The sequence below is a fragment of the Meriones unguiculatus genome, chromosome 1, assembly GCF_030254825.1.
Source record: "Meriones unguiculatus strain TT.TT164.6M chromosome 1, Bangor_MerUng_6.1, whole genome shotgun sequence".
Lineage (NCBI taxonomy): Eukaryota > Metazoa > Chordata > Mammalia > Rodentia > Muridae > Meriones > Meriones unguiculatus.
Window position 1 is genome coordinate 176,416,199 of NC_083349.1, and position 18,332 is coordinate 176,434,530.

The 18,332-nt window shown below is 49.1% G+C and overlaps 1 protein-coding gene across 2 annotated transcripts in view; it reads left to right on the plus strand.

The window, feature by feature from the left end:
* Window positions 1-1,714: 1,714 nt before the first annotated feature.
* Clmp (CXADR like membrane protein) overlaps window positions 1,715-18,332 on the plus strand; it is a 99,531-nt gene continuing 82,913 nt past the window's right edge. Inside the window, exons 1-2 of one of the 2 annotated variants that reach the window (XM_060372011.1) lie at window positions 1,715-1,865; window positions 2,013-2,352. In XM_060372011.1, coding sequence (XP_060227994.1) covers window positions 2,328-2,352 — 25 coding nt within the window. In that variant the 5' untranslated portion in view covers window positions 1,715-1,865; window positions 2,013-2,327. The remainder of the gene's footprint in view (window positions 1,866-2,012; window positions 2,353-18,332) is intronic. The other variant, XM_060372017.1, reaches the window with a different exon arrangement.

Below are 18,332 nucleotides of genomic sequence, written 5' to 3' on the forward strand. Positions count from 1 at the left end.
AGCTGAGGCTTTTAATAAAACAATTCTAAGCAATGTAAGAGTTGTGCAGTCTCTCCTGGGCTCTACTTTCCTCATCTGAAAACTGGGGCTGACTTTCAGTACAACTGGGAAGGGCTAAGCCAATCCTAAGGGAGTCAGATAAGGAGGGATGAAACGGGGTAGCCTGCCAGCCCCAATATTAACAGAGAAAATTAACAGTGGAGTGTTAATTGCTGATATGAATGCTGCTTAGGCTCTGGCCCCAGGTCCCAGTCTAGGTGGCGGGACTAAAGGTGAATGGCAGCACTCTCAGCCAGTCCTCCGGGGACATCCATGGAATGGGACCACAAAGGCCTGGGCTAGGGGAAAGTGCGAGGGAGGGCACTAAGCCCTTGAGACCTTCCACTGCCATTTCCTCTCAGCTCTTTTTCCCTCAGGAGGTTAAGGGACTCGAGGCTCTCTTCTGTGGCCCACCAGTCTCCTGCCCTCTGTCCACCTCTTTGGCTGGGTTCCTGGGACAGAAAGGAGAGATTTTATTCAATGCAGTCTCATTGAGAACAGGGATGGAGATACAGTGGCCCTCTGCCCCAATCCATGTCCTGTGTCTTGGAACTAAGGCTTAAGTAGAGCCCGAGTTCGTATCTAAGCAGTTCCTAATCAAGGAGTGTTCTTTCCCATTCCCGGGCCTCAGCCCCATGAGGGAAAGTAAGGTGGTCTGACAAATTGCAAATTCCTTTTCAGGAAAAAAAGAAAAAGAAAGAATGAAAAGGAAAGGAAAGAGGGAAGGGAAAGGAAAGGAAAGAAAAGGAAAGGAAAGGAAAGGAAAGGAAAGGAAAGGAAAGGAAAGGAAAGGAAAGGAAAGGAAAAAGGAAAGAGGGGGGAAAAAGGAATATCTTTGGTTGGCCCAGGCAACTTTCTTCTCCCAACATGAGATTCCTGGGGGAATTCCAATTTCTTGGGATTCTTTATTTTAAAAGTCTGATGACTAGGTTGCAGGATTGAAGTACCTGACATTTTCTGGTTACACCTAGCTCAGACTGTCCTGGAACTCGATAAATAGCCTAGGGTGGATATAAACTCCTGCCTATGCTCCTGCCTCAGCCTCCGGAGTGCTGGGATATAGGTCTGCACTGTCATGATGCTTCTTAATGCATCACTCTTCCTTGAACCCTGGACTCCCACTTCTCTAGGAGAGCGGCTAGCTCAACCCTGAACAGATTTAACAGCAGGTAACTGTGAACAGCAAACACCAGGAGCAAATGCGAAGGCCACATGTGGCAGCAAAGGGCCAAAACAGGGAGACCAGAAAAACTGCTTTAATGACCCACTACTGCACAAACACACTATTTATATGGTGACTCTGATGATTTTATACCGCCGTGACCAGACCCTGGAAGGGACAGGACAGGAGAAATGAGAGGCTGGACAAACTAGAAGAGAGAGGAAGAAAAGGGGAGTCAAGAAGCAAGAAAGTGGTGAGCTTAGAGGTAGGTAGATCTTTGCGAGTTCGAGGCCCGCCTGGTCTATGTAAATAGACTTCCAAGCCAACAAAAAGCAACACGGTGAGACCCTCCTCCATCCCCCGCCAAAAAAAAAAAAAAAAAGAAGAAGAAGAAGAAGAAGGAGGAGGAGAAGAAGGAGAGAAAGAGCGAGAGAGAGAGAGAGAGAGAGGGAGAGAGAGAGAGAGAGAACATTTTGAGGGAGAAAAATTATACAAAAGAGCAGAGAGAGATTCGAGAGATGAAGGAGAGAAAAGACAGAATTCAGAAGGCCGCATCCACCGGCTCCTGGCCGAAGTGCTGCGGATCCTCTCCTGCACCGCATCAGTTGGCACTGAGCACCCCCCTCGATCACCCCGGGCCGCGGCCCTCCCTCCCGGGTGGGAGGTAAAGCAGCCCCAGCAGCTAACCCCAAACGGAGAGAGGGAGGGCGGGAGCGAAGGGAAGGGAGGGCGAGGGGAGGGATGGAGGGAGGGGCTGCGGTAGGAGGCAGCCGTGTGGTTCCAGCTCAATTTTTTTTTTCTCTTTCTCCAGTCGGTTTTCTTTCCAAACAGGGAAAAGTGTTCCACGAAGCGGTAGCGCCCTGCTGCCTCGCCTTCTCCTCCCTGACCCTGGGCCCGGCCCCCCGTCCCGGGGCGAGCTGGTAGAGCCAGGGCTAGAAGCCCTCGGTGCCCCCGGAGCGCAGCGCGCAGGGGACCCGGGCGCGGGGCCGGCGCCCGCACATGGCTGCAGCCCCCTGCGCGCACCCCGAGGCGCCGCGCCCTGCTCACAGAAGGTCCGTCCGCTGCGCTCGGTTGCCCTGCAGCCAGGCAGCGCTGAGCCGGGAAGTGCCCGTGACCGGGGATCGGGATGTCCCTTTTCTTCCTCTGGCTAGGTGAGTGCCTTTGGGAGGGAGGGAGTTTGGATGTCCCTGGGCAAATGCCGCCCTGCGTTTGGGTGGAGACCCGCCTTCAGCACCGTCGTCCCCGCAGTCCTGGAGTGCGGCAACCACTCGGTCCCTGCCTCCGCGCCACCGAGGGGCGCATCTGGCAGCGGAGGACCGCCCAGTCGGCCATCGAAATGTCTCGCACATCTGGGCCCTCCAGCCAGCTACGGGGTGGGGGCGTTTCCTGGTGGAGTTTGGCGGAGAACCGTTTGGTGTGGAGGGGTACTTTTCAGCGCGTGGTTTGGTTTCAGGAGTACCAGGGGAAAGTGGAGAGCTGGGGAGGAAAGGCTCATCCAGGGTTTTCTGTGCCAGGTTTTGAGGGTGGGGGGAGCTTTTTGTTTCAAACAGGCGCCTCTGAGCGCTCAGATTAGAAACAGATGTGTTGAAGGGGAAGAGGGAGGGAGACGGAGAGGAGAAGGAGGGAGAAAAGGGGAGAGGGAGAAACAGGGTAGGATCTAAGGAGCACCAAGAAGCCAGGTTACCCCAGAAGATGCAGGCTGAATGCCACCTCAGGATGGAAAGAAAGAAAAAGCCAGGAGCAGAGAGAACTGAGTAGTGTGAGGACGAGTCTGGGCAAAGGGAACCTGGAGTCCTTGAAACCGATGCAGCAGGGGAGGCAATGGAGGGAATACTCTGCCCTCCCCCTTCCCCCCTCCTCTCGCCTGGCTCTGGGGAGAAAGAGTCCTTCTGGGTGGTCTTCATTTAGGACCAGGTAGGTCTCCTGAGAGGGGAATGCCTTAAGGCACAGGCTGGTTTGCCTGGGCTGGACTGGCAGCTTTGTGGGCCAGGGCACGGAAGGGATGCATGGAAAGAGCTAGAAAAGGTCTGTGAACCTGTGAGGAACCAGGCCAGGAAGGCGGCAGGACAACTGAACGAAGTTCAAGTGTGTGTCAAGAAGCAAGGATCTTGTCCACCTAAAGTCAAAACCCAAAAGTTAGCTCTAGTTCAGAAATCCAAAGAGTAGGCCAGGTGTGGTGGACCTGAGGGAGGAGAAGAACTAAGCAGTGGATCTGAACTAACTAGCGTGGTAACCCTGGGCAGCTTCCTAGGTAGGGATTTGTTTTCTTTAGCACCCCCCCCCCTCCCAATGAGATGGTTTTTAGGGTGTTTCCAGGCCCAAGAGCCAGTATCTCCAGGAACTGGAGGGAGGCTGGAGCCCAGAAGAACCAGCAGAGGTGAAGAGAACTAAAGAGCCACCTGCCGTGGTGACTAGAGCTTGCAGACATTCCCTGAAAACTCACACACTGGTCGGCTTGCCTGTGTGCTGGCCCCAGGCTGGTAACCACTAAGATATAGGAAGAGGAGAGCTATAGCCCAGGGAGGGAAGGGGAGGGGCTCTTTTCCAAGCTCTTTGAGATATCGGCCAATTGTTGCAGTACAGCTGGCATAGCTGGATGGCAGCTTTGTCAGCCTTCCAGAGTCACACCTCTAAGCTACCAATACTCAGATGTGCAGTAGAAGCAAACTCAGGATTAATTGCCTTATTAGAACAAAGTAGCCTCCAAGTCCTTTTTCATACTGAGCGCTTCAGTGTGGGTGATCGCGTTAATGCCTCTGTTCTTCACATCAGCTCAACTGGATACCCCTTAGGGCTGAACTCCCACTGCAGATGAAAAAATCAAGGTGTATGGAGGTTAGGTAACTCCACTGAAGCCACAAGTTCACGACGTGCAGGTGTGGGATCTGAAGGCAGGTTGCCATGTAAAGTGAAGAGTGACATGGGTTCTAAGTGTTGGAGTCAGGGGATGGGTAGGCCTGGATGTGACCCTGGGTGGCGATCATTCTCTCAATGTGTGAGAAAGAAGGATCTGACTGAGACAGAGATCAGAGGGCGTGACCTATTCACTGTTTCCTCTTTGTTGTTGTTGTTTAATTTTACTGTAGGATTTATTTATTCTATTTGTGCAAGTGTTTTGCCTGCTTGTGTACCATGTGTTTGACTGGAACTCATGCAGGTCAGAGGAGGGCATCTGATCCCATGGAGCTGGAGTTATGGACAGCTGTGAGCTGCCATGGGGGTGCTGGGAACTGAGCTCAGGTCCTCCGCAAGAGCAACAAGTGCTCTTAACCACTGAGCCAACTCTCCAGTCCTTGTTCCTTCCTTGTTAAGTACTTCTTAGGTATAATCGTTTCTTTAGCAAGAAAAATAAGCTGCTGAGTTGATTCCCCGCTTGCTTGCTTTCTAGGGTACACCTTACAAACTAAAGGCCAGGGGACAGACAAAGGAGGATGGCTGGATTGGAATTCTTATAACCGAATCTTCATGTACACCCGCTCTTAAGCTTTTGCTTCATCTGGCTGTAAGCAGATTCAGACTTGAGAGGTCCTGGGTCTAAGTTGCTTAAACTATTCAAGTCAGAGATGGGCATCAAAAGGGAACGATTTTAAGGGCATCCCTCTGCAAATGATGTCCTGCTTTGGGTCAAGATTACACAAGTAAAGCAGTTGTGCTGGCTGGATCAGCTCCTCTCTGCAAAATGGCTTTGAGCATTGGCATGTTGAGGACCCTCCGGCAAAGCCAAAATTAGAGTCCAGACTTGCCTGAATAATAATAACAATAATAATCCTTTCTTATTCCACCGGTCCTTTAAATGGGAATTTTAGCTGGCTTCGGTGGCACACGCTTGCAATCGCAGCACTCAGGGAGGCAGAGACAGGCAGATCATGAGTTCGAGGCCAGCCTGGTTTATAAAGCAAGTCCAGGACAGCCAGGCTACACAGAGAAACCCTATCTTGGAAATAGATAGGTAGGTAGATAGATAGATAGATAGATAGATAGATAGATAGATAGACTGATAAATGGGGAATTTTCATGTTGTTTTCTCTAATGGTTAGCTACGTTAGAGCCTCTTTTTGTAGAGAAGGCACAGTATAGCAGGAGAGCTGGGGCAGTGGTGAGTTTAATAGTCTGAGCAAGGGTGGGCCAGTTGACCGTCTTGCTTTTTTTATTTGTACCTGCTAGTGGGTGAGGCCAAGCCCCTCACCTCTTCAGTGTGAATGAATGGTCAGTGATCTCCAAGGAACAGAGAGAAGGGAGGCCTTAGCCCCTCCGATAACATCCTGAGCCATGCTTGCTCTTTGGTTCTGGTTTTTGTTGTTGTTGTTTTGTTTTGGAGTTGGGGGGGGTGTCTTTGTTTGGTTGTTTGTTGTTGTTATTGTTTTGCTTCCATATCTCTCCTGGCTTTCTTGTAATAGTTGTCAAGTTTGTGTCCCTCACGACCCACACTCTGCTGTCTTGCAGATAGCTAATAAGAAGCAAAGACCCTGGATTGAGAAGGGGTGTGCTTTCTGGGTTCCTGCTCTGTCTCCCTTGAGTGTAAAAGGGGTGTGAGATCGAGGATCTTGAATTTAAAAAAAAAAATATTCTGCACCTTTTGTTCCCCCAAAGTCTTTAGCAACCATTGTGCTGTGTATGTGCGGTGTGTGTGTGTGTGTGTGTGTGTGTGTGTGTGTGTGTGTGTCTGGGAAGCAAACCTATAGAACACTAGGTGAGCGTTCTTACCACTGAGCTACCTGCCAGCTCAGTGCCCAGTGCTTTTGATACTCAGTCTAAACACCTCTCAGAGAGGTCAGGGGAGGGGCTCAGTCCCATCCCCCCACCCCCACCCCCCGGCAGTGAGCTTGAGGAAGGCTTGCATACAGATGTGAGTGGGATCGCAGGTCTTTCCCTCATCTTCCCACATTAGTGATGATGGACACAATAGCAATGTGATCCCAGTTGACTCATGTCTTGTCCTAACTCATTTATATCCTGTGCTCAGCTGTGCAACACATGGATGTATTTCATCAAAGCGCCTAAGGGGATGGGGAACACTGTTTTGAAACATAGACCCAGGGATTGTCACAACTGGGGAGGAATTTTTTTTTTAACTACTACCTAAATCTCTGATTCTTAAAAACTTGAACTCAGACCCCTCAGGGAATCTAATGAAAACTGCTTCTTAGATGAAGATACATGTACAGACATCAATTTTCCAATAATCACAAGGGGTTTGTTGACTTCCTGGAAGCCTTCCTTGAAACCCCAATTCACCCTTTATCTAAATCTACCTCTTCTTTTATGATGAAGAAGGGACCGAAGTTCAGAGAGACTTGCCCAAGGCTTCCCAACCAGCTTAGCGTAAGAGCCAACACTAGCACCCAGATTCCATAGTGTGTCCTGTGAGCTAGAAAAGGCCTTTCCTCCCTTTCATCTGGTGCAGTTACAATTCAAGACCACAGCTGGCCCTCCCGTGTTTCCGTTAGATGAGCTAAATGCTGAGTAATTGGCATGGTTTTTTATGTTGAGAAACCGCTTGAAAAATAGGGCAGATGTCGAAATATTTCAATTTTGCCATCATAGCTGGAAATCTTGGAAACTTTCTGGAATGTCATGTTTGATGTGTTCAGAAAAGGGAGAATTAGCACCCCAAGTTCCAAACATGTGGTTGCACGCACACAAAGAGCAGGATGGGATGTCAGTGGCTCCTATTCTGTCATAAGTTTGCTGTGTGGTTCCAGACTCCTGCACCCCCACCCCCAAACTCCTGAAGCTTCAGTTCCCTCCTCTGGGAGACGAGAATGTGAGACTAAGCCCATGTCTGTACTTTCTGGCAGGGCTATCACTTACTGTTCTCTGGGGTTTTTAATTCTGAAAAGGATGTGGTCTCAGAACCACACACTTGGTGTTTTGCTTTTGTTTTTGTTTTGTTTTGTTTCAGGTACTGCCCGCTTGTAGCAATTAGTGGCAGGTGATTATACACTAATACGAGTCAACTAAATACTGTGATCAAGTCGGTCTGTGACTTTCATCCCACAGTTCCCTGTGTGAGCCAGGGAACGTCTTTCAAGGTCGGAGTGATGCCCAGATCCTTGTTCCTGTGGAGGTCATAAGTGGAATACTTACCAAAAAGACTCTATCCTAAGCAAAGTGCCTTCAAAACAACTCAAAAAAGGGGGGAGGACACCCAGAAAAGACAACTTTTGAGGGTTTATTGTACAAAACTATTTCTAAGCATTAAACCTGTTTCTTCTGCTTAAAAAATTCATGTGTGTGTGTGTGTGTGTGTGTGTGTGTGTGTGTGTGTGCGCGCGCGCGCGCACCCATGCATGAGAGAGAGGAGAGACAGAGAAAGAGAGAGAGAGAATATGGTTGGTGATGGTGAGCATGCTGAGTTTGCAGGACATCCCACACGAGTTGGTTTTCTCCTTTGACCCTATGGGTTCCGGGGACTGAACTCAGGTCATCAGGCTTGGCTGGTGGCGAGTTCCTTTACCCTTCGCTGTCCTATTAATTCCCATCCCCCTTCCCTTTCTTTGTTTACTTTACTTTATCCATGATTTACACATGATAAAGTGTATCCATTGAGGTGTAGAACTCAATGGGTTCCTTGTATAGATTAGAATTCCTGTTTGTGTTTTCAAATTTATTCCTATACTATTTGCCTACTTGTATTACATTGAGAGAGGATTCTGTAAGTCAGAAGGTAGAAATTGGAAACACTTTTGGTGGTTGTTTCTTGGAAACAAGGTCTTACTCTGCAGTGTGGCCTCAGATGTGCAGCAATCCTTCTGCCCAAGCATCCCAAGGGCTGGGTTCCAGGAGTGAGCCACAGCCCTGACTGGGAGTTTATGAAGTGTTAGAAAGAAGACAGAAATGGCAGTTGGTGGGCTGGTTCAGAAAAAGAGCTGACGTGAAATTATCCTTCAGAAATGAATCTGACGGAAAAGAGGATCTCCAGACCAGGAGAACAAGCCCTGGGCTCTGAGGTGGGAAATCCTTAGAGAGGGACAGTGTACTGTGTCAGAGACAAGATGATGTGACGTAAAGGTAAAGAGAGGCTTCCCTGCCAAACTTAGAGCGGAGGAACTCCATGAGAGAAATAGCTTAGTGTAAAAGAGAGATAGCTGTCAGTGACCAGTGTCTTAAAGGGATAGGTACAAGATCTTACACAAAGTCTGCTTTCATACCTTTCATCATCCTCTCATTGTTCTTCCAGAGAAAATGACTTATTACTCTGTTTTACAAATAAATAAGCCAAGGCTCTAAAGTAAAAATGAACTTGCAAGAATACCCTAGGAAACAGATGAGCAGAGGCATTGACCTAGGGCTGGGGATTCCCAAGGCTGTGGGTTTTCCTTTCACCAGCAGATACACAGTTACCCTCCAGGCTCAGTGCCCCCAAGTGAGAGATGTAGGGCTCTTTATTGCACCCCTTTTCCTTGTCCCATTTAAATGGTTTGTTTGGATTACTAGCCATTGTTTATAAGTGAGTCTCTGTACACATTCTGTGTGCGTCCTATGGTCAGCTCTTTGTAACTGATTGGGGGCCCATCACTGTCCTCAAGGTTCTTGGTGAGGTGGTGTATCCTGTTCTGGGTCAGGTACAGGAGCCTCCTGTGTCAACACAAGATCCAATGGCTATAGATGTGAGCATTCGGGAACTGTGTGGCCTGCTTGAGTATTGCATTTTCTAGTTAAATCCGGCTTTTAGCAGTTCTGACTTCCTTACATCCTAAAGAAAGAATGCAGACCTTTAACTCCCCTCAAAAAAAAAAAAAAGAAAGAAAGAAAGAAAGAAAAAGAAAAAAGAAAAGAAAAAGGTTTTGGTTCTCTGAACTCAACTGTCTGGATTCTGAAAACATAAAAGTTTATTTCCTTTGGCACCCTACAGACCAAAATGGGGAAGAATGCTGAAATGAACCTTTATTTGTGAGTGGCAGACAGCTGGATCAGTCTGTGTCGCCTCAGCCAAAGTCTGGCTGTGATAAGGCTGAAAACTGCTTTGTCTCAGGAGAAGGCAGGGAAGAGAGCTGGTTCCCTTTGGGTCCCTACTGGGAGGAGAAAATGGAACCTTTCTCTTCAGAATAGCTCCTCAGTTTGTGGAGGCTTTTCTGAAAAGATAGCAAAGGGGGTCTGAAGGGGTCAGGTCATGAAAACCAACTGTAAAGAAGGAAAAGGATGAGAAAGGAGGAGGGAGAAGGAGGAAGGGGAAGAGGGGGCTTAGAAAACATCAGAGCGGGAGCTGGAGAGATGGCTCAGAGGTTAAGAGCACTGTCTGTTCTTCCAAAAGTCCTGAGTTCAATTCCCAGCAACCACATGGTAGCTCACAGCCACCTATAAGGAGATCTGGTGCATAATGAGATCTTGTGTATCCATAATAAATAAATAAATCTTTAAAAAAGAAAACATCAGAGTGAAAAGCTAACCTGACTTGGGCCTCGCTGAGCACTGCCCCTCAAGAAGGACAGCAGCAAGGCATCAGATCCCTTTTGGTATCTTTGACAGCCATCATAGATCTTTCTTTATTTACATCTTCTTCCTCACAAGCAATTATAGAGGTGAGTACCATCCCTGAGGCAGGCTCTGAGATTCCTATGAAATGGAAGCCAGTGTCTACGACCTAAGCACTGAGCAGGTTGGGAGACATCCAGAAACAAGGGCATGTGCACATAGAAGAGAGTGAGCATGGGGAGCATGAGGAGGCCCCTAGGAGCTCTGAGAAGTCATGCAATTGTGTCTGTGTAGGAGTCAGGGTCTCTACTTGTGCCTTCAGGGACCCTGTGATCTCTGGTCTCTCACTGTACTTCCATAGTATCAAGGTTGGTGCTAAGAAAGCAGCTGGCAGGCTGGTAGGGTGACCCATCGACATCAGAAAGGCTGGATTAATCAGTGTGTGTCCTTGGCAACCTGCCAGGTGCTTCCTGGAGGGAATTGAATCTCCCAACATCCTCTGTGTCCTTGCCTACTGAAATGTATGGTGTCATTCTTCATCACAACCTGCCACTCCATTGCCTCATCCCTCACGGGATGCTGAGAAGAGAAAGATGAAGGAGAACTGTATCAGTGAGTTGAGATTTGTTCATAAAGACTGGTGGACTCCCCAGCTGGGTTTGTAGGTGGTTTTACTCTACATGGAAAACAAACAGGATTAAGCCAAGAAGGAATTTTCTATTCTCTGTTGTACAGAAATCTATTGTACAGGACAGAGCTCCATCCCCTGACATATTCTGATTTCTCTCCCGGGTAACGGAAGGCAGCAGAAAAAAATCAAACCCCTATGAGGGAAATTGTTTTGTGGCTTCATTGTTTAAATTTAGGCTTGGGTTTGAGGGGGATCATTCCGCCTTGGAGCAGTGAGCCTCCTAACCTAACCCCTGTCACTTCTCATTACTTCCCATGACAATTCCAATTATTTGCAATCACTTTTCAAGGGACGCGCAGGGGAGAAGGCACAGAAGGCTTCCATGTGGCCCAGCCATGGAACAACTGCTGTGAAAGCCAGCCCTTGGGGTCCAAGACCCTGGCTTGATGTTAGCTTGGGGCACTTCATAATTGTATGACTTTGGGCAAATTACTTCACCTCCCTAACCTCTGTTTTCTTGGCAGCCATTCCATGTAGTGACAATGTCATAGCGTTGTGTGTGTGTGTGTGTGTGTGTGTGTGTGAAAACTAAATAAAGTAATGCATTTCGAGTTTTAGCTTTCTGCGTGCTACATAATCAGCAGTTAACGAATGTCTGTTGTCATTATGGTGACTGTCTTTGCTCAGGGAGTGTCAGCCCATGGGGTATTTGGTGGGCAGTCTGCTTGAAGTTAGCTGCCACCAGGCCATTAGAGGCAGTCTGCACTGGCCGCTGCTGTTCCCTTACCCCACCGGCAAATCTGTTTGTGTCCTTTGGGAACTATCATCCTGCTCTAGGACCTCACAAGGCTCATAGGCCCATCTGTCCTCCATCTGTCTGCAGTTTCTCTGGGAGAATAATTTTGTGTGTTACGTAGTTGTGGTCAAGATGGCCCTTCCTTGGCTGCTTGGCTTACTGTCTGCAGGTCCTTGAAGCAGTAAGGCAGCCTGAAAATCTTCTTTTCCCGTGCCCTCTCCACAGTGCTCCACAGTGCCTGTCTGCGTGGAATGGCCCAACTGCCAGCTGGTCCATTTCTGCTTTCACCATCAAGTAATGCTTTATAGAACTACTACTGTCACTAGCCATCGAGTTAGCGCTCCGTGCAGGTGATCTATTGTATAATTACCTCTGAGGTGGCCGTTCTTCTTTGCAATTAGCAAAGTGAGACATAAGCCGGGCATGGTGGTACACGCCTGTAATCCTAGCACTCAGGGAGGCAGAGGCAGGCAGATTTCTCTAAGTCTCAGGCTAGCCTGGTCTACAAAGGGAGTCCAGTACAGCCAAGGTTACACAAACAAACCCTGTCTAGAAAGAAAAACAGAAAGAAAGAAAGAAAGAAAGAAAGAAAGAAAGAAAGAAAGAAAGAAAGAAAGAAAGAAAGAAAGAAAGAGAGCCTTAAGAGGGCAGATGCTCTGCTCTGTACTTTCCTGGGTACACATGGTTGTCCGTTGTGTTCTGTTTCAGAGTTGATATGGAAGGGCAAGAACGAAGAGGCAAGGCTGGGAAGATGGCTGCAGGGGATGGGGAAGTGCTTGCTTTTCGAGCATGAGGTGTTTAGTGTGGATTCCCAGCACCCACGGAAGAGCCTTGTGGTGGTTACAAGTGCACTTCTGTAACCCCCAGTGCCAGAGGGCAGAGACAGGTGGAGCCTCACAGCTCACCAACCAGCTAACCCAAACAGTGGCCTATTGTGCTCACTGATAGGCCAGTCGCAAAACGTGAGATGGAAAGTGATAGAACAAGACACCTGAAGTTGATGTCTGGCCCTCAAACATGCTATGCTGAGAGAGAGACAGAGAGAGAAGAATCAAGAGGCAGCTTGGGTAACGTGCTACACAATGACAAGCAATTCTGTCTCTGTTTAAACATCATACCTTGAACTTGTCCTAATAAGGTGGCTACAATGTGACTAGGAGATATGCTCTTAGGATGGTCACTATATCCTCCATTGTTGTCCATATCCTTACATGGTGCACAACTGACTGGTATACATACAGGGACCAGTCTGGGGTCTGGCCTCACACAAAGCCAAAATTCCTTTGTTCTCATCTGGTCATGTGTTCACCAAAATTAGACTCCAAAGAGCCTGACACCCAGATCCAAGACGTGTTGAATTATATTTCCCTTTTTAAGGTTGGTGGGAGTGGCAAACAGGAAAACCTCAAGGTGAGAAGAAAAACCTGCTTTTTTTTTTTTTTTTTTCCATTGACCCAAACAGCAAAGTGTGATTTTTCTCTCTACAAAAGACAACTAGGCTGGTGTCCCAGATTTCCCTCAGGACTAGAATTCCCACTCAGCACGCATTCTGGGGCCAGGCTGGTGGAGTCTGAGTTGTTCTCTGAGGCCTGGTCCCCATCTGCTTTCCTCTGGGGGAGTTCTGTCTCCCAGCCTGCAGCCAACAGCCAGGAGCAGCAGGCTCTGCCCTGCCTCCCTCCACTCTCCACAGAGGAGAGGCCAGAAACCAGGCCAGCACACCTCAGCCACCTTCTCTGCTCCACTGCCTCTCACACCCCGCTTCCAGAACTCTGAAATTCCCCGAGCGAGCCCCGAGGAATCCAAGTGACTGTCCCCCTGAAACGTTGCCACAGTAGCCTTATCATCTTGCCTCCTCTCTCTCCAGGCCCCAAATGACCTGTTCTTAGGTGTGTGTGTTTGAGGAGTCAAAGAGAGGGAGGAGAGATCTGAAGCTCACCCACCCTGCCTATAATACTGAAGCAGCTCCCTCTAGGGGACCCACCCCTGAAGGGCCGTAAACTTGCTGCATGGCTTTGTCTTGCGTCTCACACATTTACTCATAAGGACCTCCACCTTGATGGCCTTCTAGACCCTTTGCCGTACGCCAAGTACGCCAAGCTCCTCTTGGCAAAGCCTTGCCCGACTCCCCAGGCAGAGAGCTTTGTACCCTAGAATCACCTTGCTCATGCCTTTCCAGTACCTTGCATCACATTACAGTGGCATTCAGGCTCTTTTCTCTGCGATCATATGGGTCACTGGTCATGTTAGTTGCTTGGAGATGAATGGAGCAGAAATGAAGAAACACGTTAATGAATGGGGAAAAGAAGCTTAGGAAAGACAAGGTGTCTCCTCTCGCAAGAGTCTCTTTACCATCAAAAAGGCCCCAAAGAGGAAAGGATAATGAAGGTGCTGAACAAAGATGGCAGGATCATCTGAAGGGAGAGGGGATTTTCTGGCCAGCTTCACGGTCAAGGCCCCACTCTTAATAACTATCAGGGCCTCTCCTTCCAACAGTGTGTTTCGTGGGAAAGGCCAACCCTTACTCGTGTCTTGGCCCTTTGAGGTGCTGTAGGCCAAGTCGCAGAAGGGTCGAAGCTAGGTTTCTGGCCATTTCCCTAGGGCCTAGAACTTAGGACCCTCTTCCCTCTCCCCCTCCCCCATCTCTCTCTCCCACCCCATCCTCCCTGTATGTGTTATGCCTGAGTGTGCACACGTGTGTTGGGACAGATGCGTGCTTCTATTCATGCATGCATGGCAGCCAGTTGATACTGGGATGTCTTCCCCTCTCTTCACTAAATGTGAAGCTGCTTGGGCCAGGCAGCCCCCCAGTCCACCTGTCTCCATCCCTGGCACAGGGATTACGGATCACCCAGCTTTCATCCGGGTAATGGGAATCCAAACTAGAGAGTCTCCTGCTCGCCCGGCAGACACTTCGCTCACTTAGCCATCAACCAGCCCCTTCCTCTCCTGCTTTGGTCCTCCTTACTTATCACTAGCCCTCCCAGGGTTTCCTGAGGCAGAGTGAGTAGAAGAAACTCAAGTAAGGTAGTGACCCCCAAAATCTGGGATGGGGCTTTAAGAATGGGCATGTTCCCTCATTCTCTCTCACTCAATCCTTTTGAGAACACCACAAGGCAGGTAGTGTTAGCATCCATTTCGCAGGTAAAGAGCAGCGAGCCCAATTGTCCCGATGTAACACGGTAAGCAGTGGAAAAAAAAAAAAAAAAAGAAGCCAAATCTCCCGTTCCCAGACCATTGGTTGTGCCCTGCTTCACAAGACCATGGAAAGCTGCTTGCATCTCTGGTATCTTCTCTCCACCCATCAAATGGACCTTCAGGGAGCTTCCTTTGAAAGACAGGCACTGCTGCTCCCTAAATGGGAAAGGCCTCCTGTTTAATGGATAGAGTCACCTACTCCAGTCTGCTCAGGGCTGTGGGATTTCTCAGGAGGCAGAGTGTGGGGTTCTCAGTGCTGAGGGGCTGGACAGCCTTGAGCAAGCCCTCTTCTCGGTTACTCTTGGGTCTCACCACCCACAACGGGAGCCTCAGACAAGCAGTAGTGGTTTCCCAAGTGGGCTTGATAGAAGTGAAAACCCCACCCCAACCCTCACCCATGAGAATCTGTGTTTTAACACGTTTCCCGTGAGGTTTAAAAGAAAAAAAAAAAAGACATCTGAGAAGCTCTGAAGAAAAACTCAGTACCTGGGACAGGCACTGAGGAACTGAAGGTTCACCTCGAGATTATATGAGCATTGCTGTGGCCTCTAAAACAAAAGACTCAGGTCTACAAACAGAGGAAGGAGAAGGGCTCTCATCTGACCCAGTCGGAAGGAAATGCTGAGGATCGCTAGCGTTGCAAGAGATGAAGGGAGCAATGGATATATGCTTCTACTGTGGTTTCATACCCCTGGTGACTCTTACCTTGAAGGTAAGAGTCTTTTCAAAGTGTTGCAGTTCTTTAGTCCCCAACACGGGTAGAGGCTGGAACACGACAGTTCTCAGCAGATGATCAGTGAGTACAGCAGGCTGACGGCCTCTGGCTCAGAAAGGGGAAGAAAAGCATGGAGGTAAAAAAGCCTTGCTTGGGAAGTGGTAGACCCCATCTCTATTAATTGATGGAGTCATGAGGCTGGGAGAGAGCCAGCCAGCCCTACTTGCTCCTCTTTACTGCATGTCTGGCTCCATTGTAACGAGAAACAAGCTATCGGCGGTGATGCAGTCTGGTGATTGCCTGATTTGGGCATAAACAGAGGTAATAGAATTGGATTCTAGGTGAAGGGCTTTAACAATGTCTCAGGGTTCTGACCAAACATGGGTCAGAACAACCTGGTCTCTATTCCACAGAGGTGGAGAGTCTCATCTGCTCCCCTCAAAAGAAGTGAAACTGTTTATGTATTTATTGTGTATACATGCTATGGGACACACTACAGAGGGCAATATGAAGTTAGAGGACAACCGGTAAGATCTGGTTCTCTCCCTTCTACCGGTGGGTCCTGGGGATTATTCAGGCTTTGAAGCAAATGCCTTTACCTCTCCCTGGCCCCTGTTCATCTTTTCTTTTCCTTTGCTCCAAATCTAACTCAACAATCAGATGTTTGCATGATAGGCACCAAGCAAGGTGAGGAAAGATGTTTGCATTTCCAGTATTGCAGAGCTGACTTAAACTAAAACAAGCAATAACCCACATTTGTCAATGCTTTCTGTGGTTCCAAGTCACATGCCCAGTGGGCAGCTAGAAAGGAGGACAACCAGGGGAGGGGATAACTGGCAGGCTCATCGCTCAGTCAGAGCTGTTTGAGACCAAGCTGATCTTTACAGCGACACCAAGAAATCAAGCTGTCACTTCTCTCAGAGGAGGGAGAATGTCTCTGCCCTCAGTTTGGTTTTCATGACAACTTTGTCCATGTGCATTGTTTGATTTTCGCTGGAGGTGGATCTTCTGAGAAGATTTTTTTTTTCAATCAAGGAGCAGTTCCCTGAGCTTGGCCCTGTAAATAGATATGAACCTCACATGACCCAGGACCCTGCTCATTTCGGTGGGGTCAGGGGACCAAGTTGACAGAGGAAAATGGAAATGGTAAATAGTGTCAGACGGGTAAAATGTTTGGAACAGACAAGGAGGGGAATAGGAGTTTTGCAAAAGGACGGTTAAGAAGATGGAAGATTCTCCTGCTATCAGCAGAACAAGAATATGTAGTAAGGGAAGACACAGTCTCACGAGGGCACTGCACAGAAGGTAGGGCCAGGGTAGGGGTGGTGTAGGGTTGGGAGCTGCAGAGTGGAGTGTGGAGCTTCAGGGAGCCTGGAGCAGAGGGTGGAGGGGAGGGCACGTGGGAGTAGGGGCTGTTGTGACATCCTGGTCTGTTTCACTCTGGAAATAGTGCACATTTGTAGTTCACAGGCTAGGGGGTGGGGTGCAACCTCAGGCAGTGTTGGGGAGCGTTGGTAGACACTGTGGTGTAGATGTGGTCTTTCCAAAGGTTGAAGTGCTAGATGATCGATTCCTTGTGTGGGGTGTTCAGAAGTGATGGGGCTTTAATCGCTGCTGTCCTTGGAAGGAAGGAAGGGAGGAAGGAAGGAGGGAGGGAGGGAGGGAGGGAGGGAGGGAGGGAAGGAAGGAGGGAGGGAGAGTGGGAGGGAGGGAAGGAAGGAAGGAAGAAAGGAGGGAAGGAAGGAAGGAAGGAAGGAAGGAAGGAAGGAAGGAAGGAAGGAAGGAGGGAGGGAGGGAGGGAGGGAGGGAGGGAAGGAAGGAGGGAGGGAGAGTGGGAGGGAGAGAGGGAAGGAGGGAAGGAAGGAAGGAAGGAGGGAGGGAGGGAGGGAGGGAAGGAAGGAAGGAAGGAGGGAGGGAAGGAAGGAAAGAAGGAGGGAAGGAAGGAAGGAAGGAGGGAGGGAGGGAGGGAGAGTGGGAGGGAGGGAGGGAAGGAAGGAAGGAAGGAGGGAGGGAGGGAGGGAGAGTGGGAGGGAGGGAGGGAAGGAAGGAAGGAAGGAAGGAGGGAGGGAGGGAAGGAAAGAAGGAGGGAGGGAGGGAGGGAGGGAAGGAAGGAGGGAGGGAAGGAAGGAGGGAGGGAGGAAAGGAAGGAGGGAGGGAGGTTACCGAGGGAGCCTAGATAATTCCTGCAGTAGAGGTGTGCTATAAGTATGACCCTGCTTCCTGCTTCACTAGGTGTTCCCTCTCTCTCTTCTTTTCTTTCTCCCTCTCCCTCCCCCTCTTCTTTTCTTTCTCCCTCTCCCTCTCCTTATCGCCCCCTCTCTTTCATTCACTCTTGCCATGATGCATTGTGCCATGAGTCCATAACCAGAACACATGCTCAATCATGTACTTCCAGATATTCACTTATAAATAAATGTCTCTTGTTTATATATTAACTAGCATTACTATTTTGTTTTAGCAATAGAAACTGGCTGAGCCAGAGGGGACTCTCACCCTGGGTCTCTGTGCCCATCCTGAAGGAGGAAAGACTGCAAGGGAGACTCGCTAGGTCCCTTGCCAAACTGCAGCAGCACAGCCCTAGAGTGTTCTTTTACGGGAGAGCCACAGACCAATGGCTTCTTTCCACTCCGCTTGAGAGCGGAGCTTTTGCTGCTGAGGTTTGAGCCACAGCCCCCATCAACTGCATTCTGGTAGCATCCCAGCTTCTGCTCTGCCCTCTGAGACTTCCTTCGCTAGGAACGGAGCCTTGCTATCTCCCAGGCTCCCCAGCCTGTGCAGCCTAAGCCTGCTGAGACCTCTGCCCCCAATGATGCCACAGCAGCTTCTGCCTCGGGGTCTTTGTTCCACTCCCCCGCTTTCCAAGAATGTTCTTTCCCCAGATGGTTGCAGGGCTGGCTCTCTGCCCTTCAGGTTTGAGGGCACATATTGCCTCATCGAGACCTTCCCTGAACTCCCTCTGCAGTCTAACCAGAATGGCTGCTTGCTTGGATGCCACTGTCACTTTACCTTGATATATATATATATATATATATATATATATATATATATATTCCCCCCTGACGTTTACCACACTCTTGGCTATCTTTTTTCACGCCTGTTTATGTGTGTCTCGGCCCATTCAGGCTGCCGTAACAAACTGTCATAGATTGGTAGCCCATAAACAACAAAAATGTATGTCTCAGTGTTTTTATAGGCTGAGAAATCCAAGATCAAGTTCCTGGCAGACTTGGTGTCTAGTGAGGGCTGTCTTGTGCATTGCCAATTGCTGATGTGTGTGTGTGTGTGCGTGTGAGAGTGTGTGTGTCCTTACTTGCACGGTAAAAAGAGGCACTACACCCCTCAGGACCTAATTACTTTCCAAGGGTCTTGCCCAAAATCA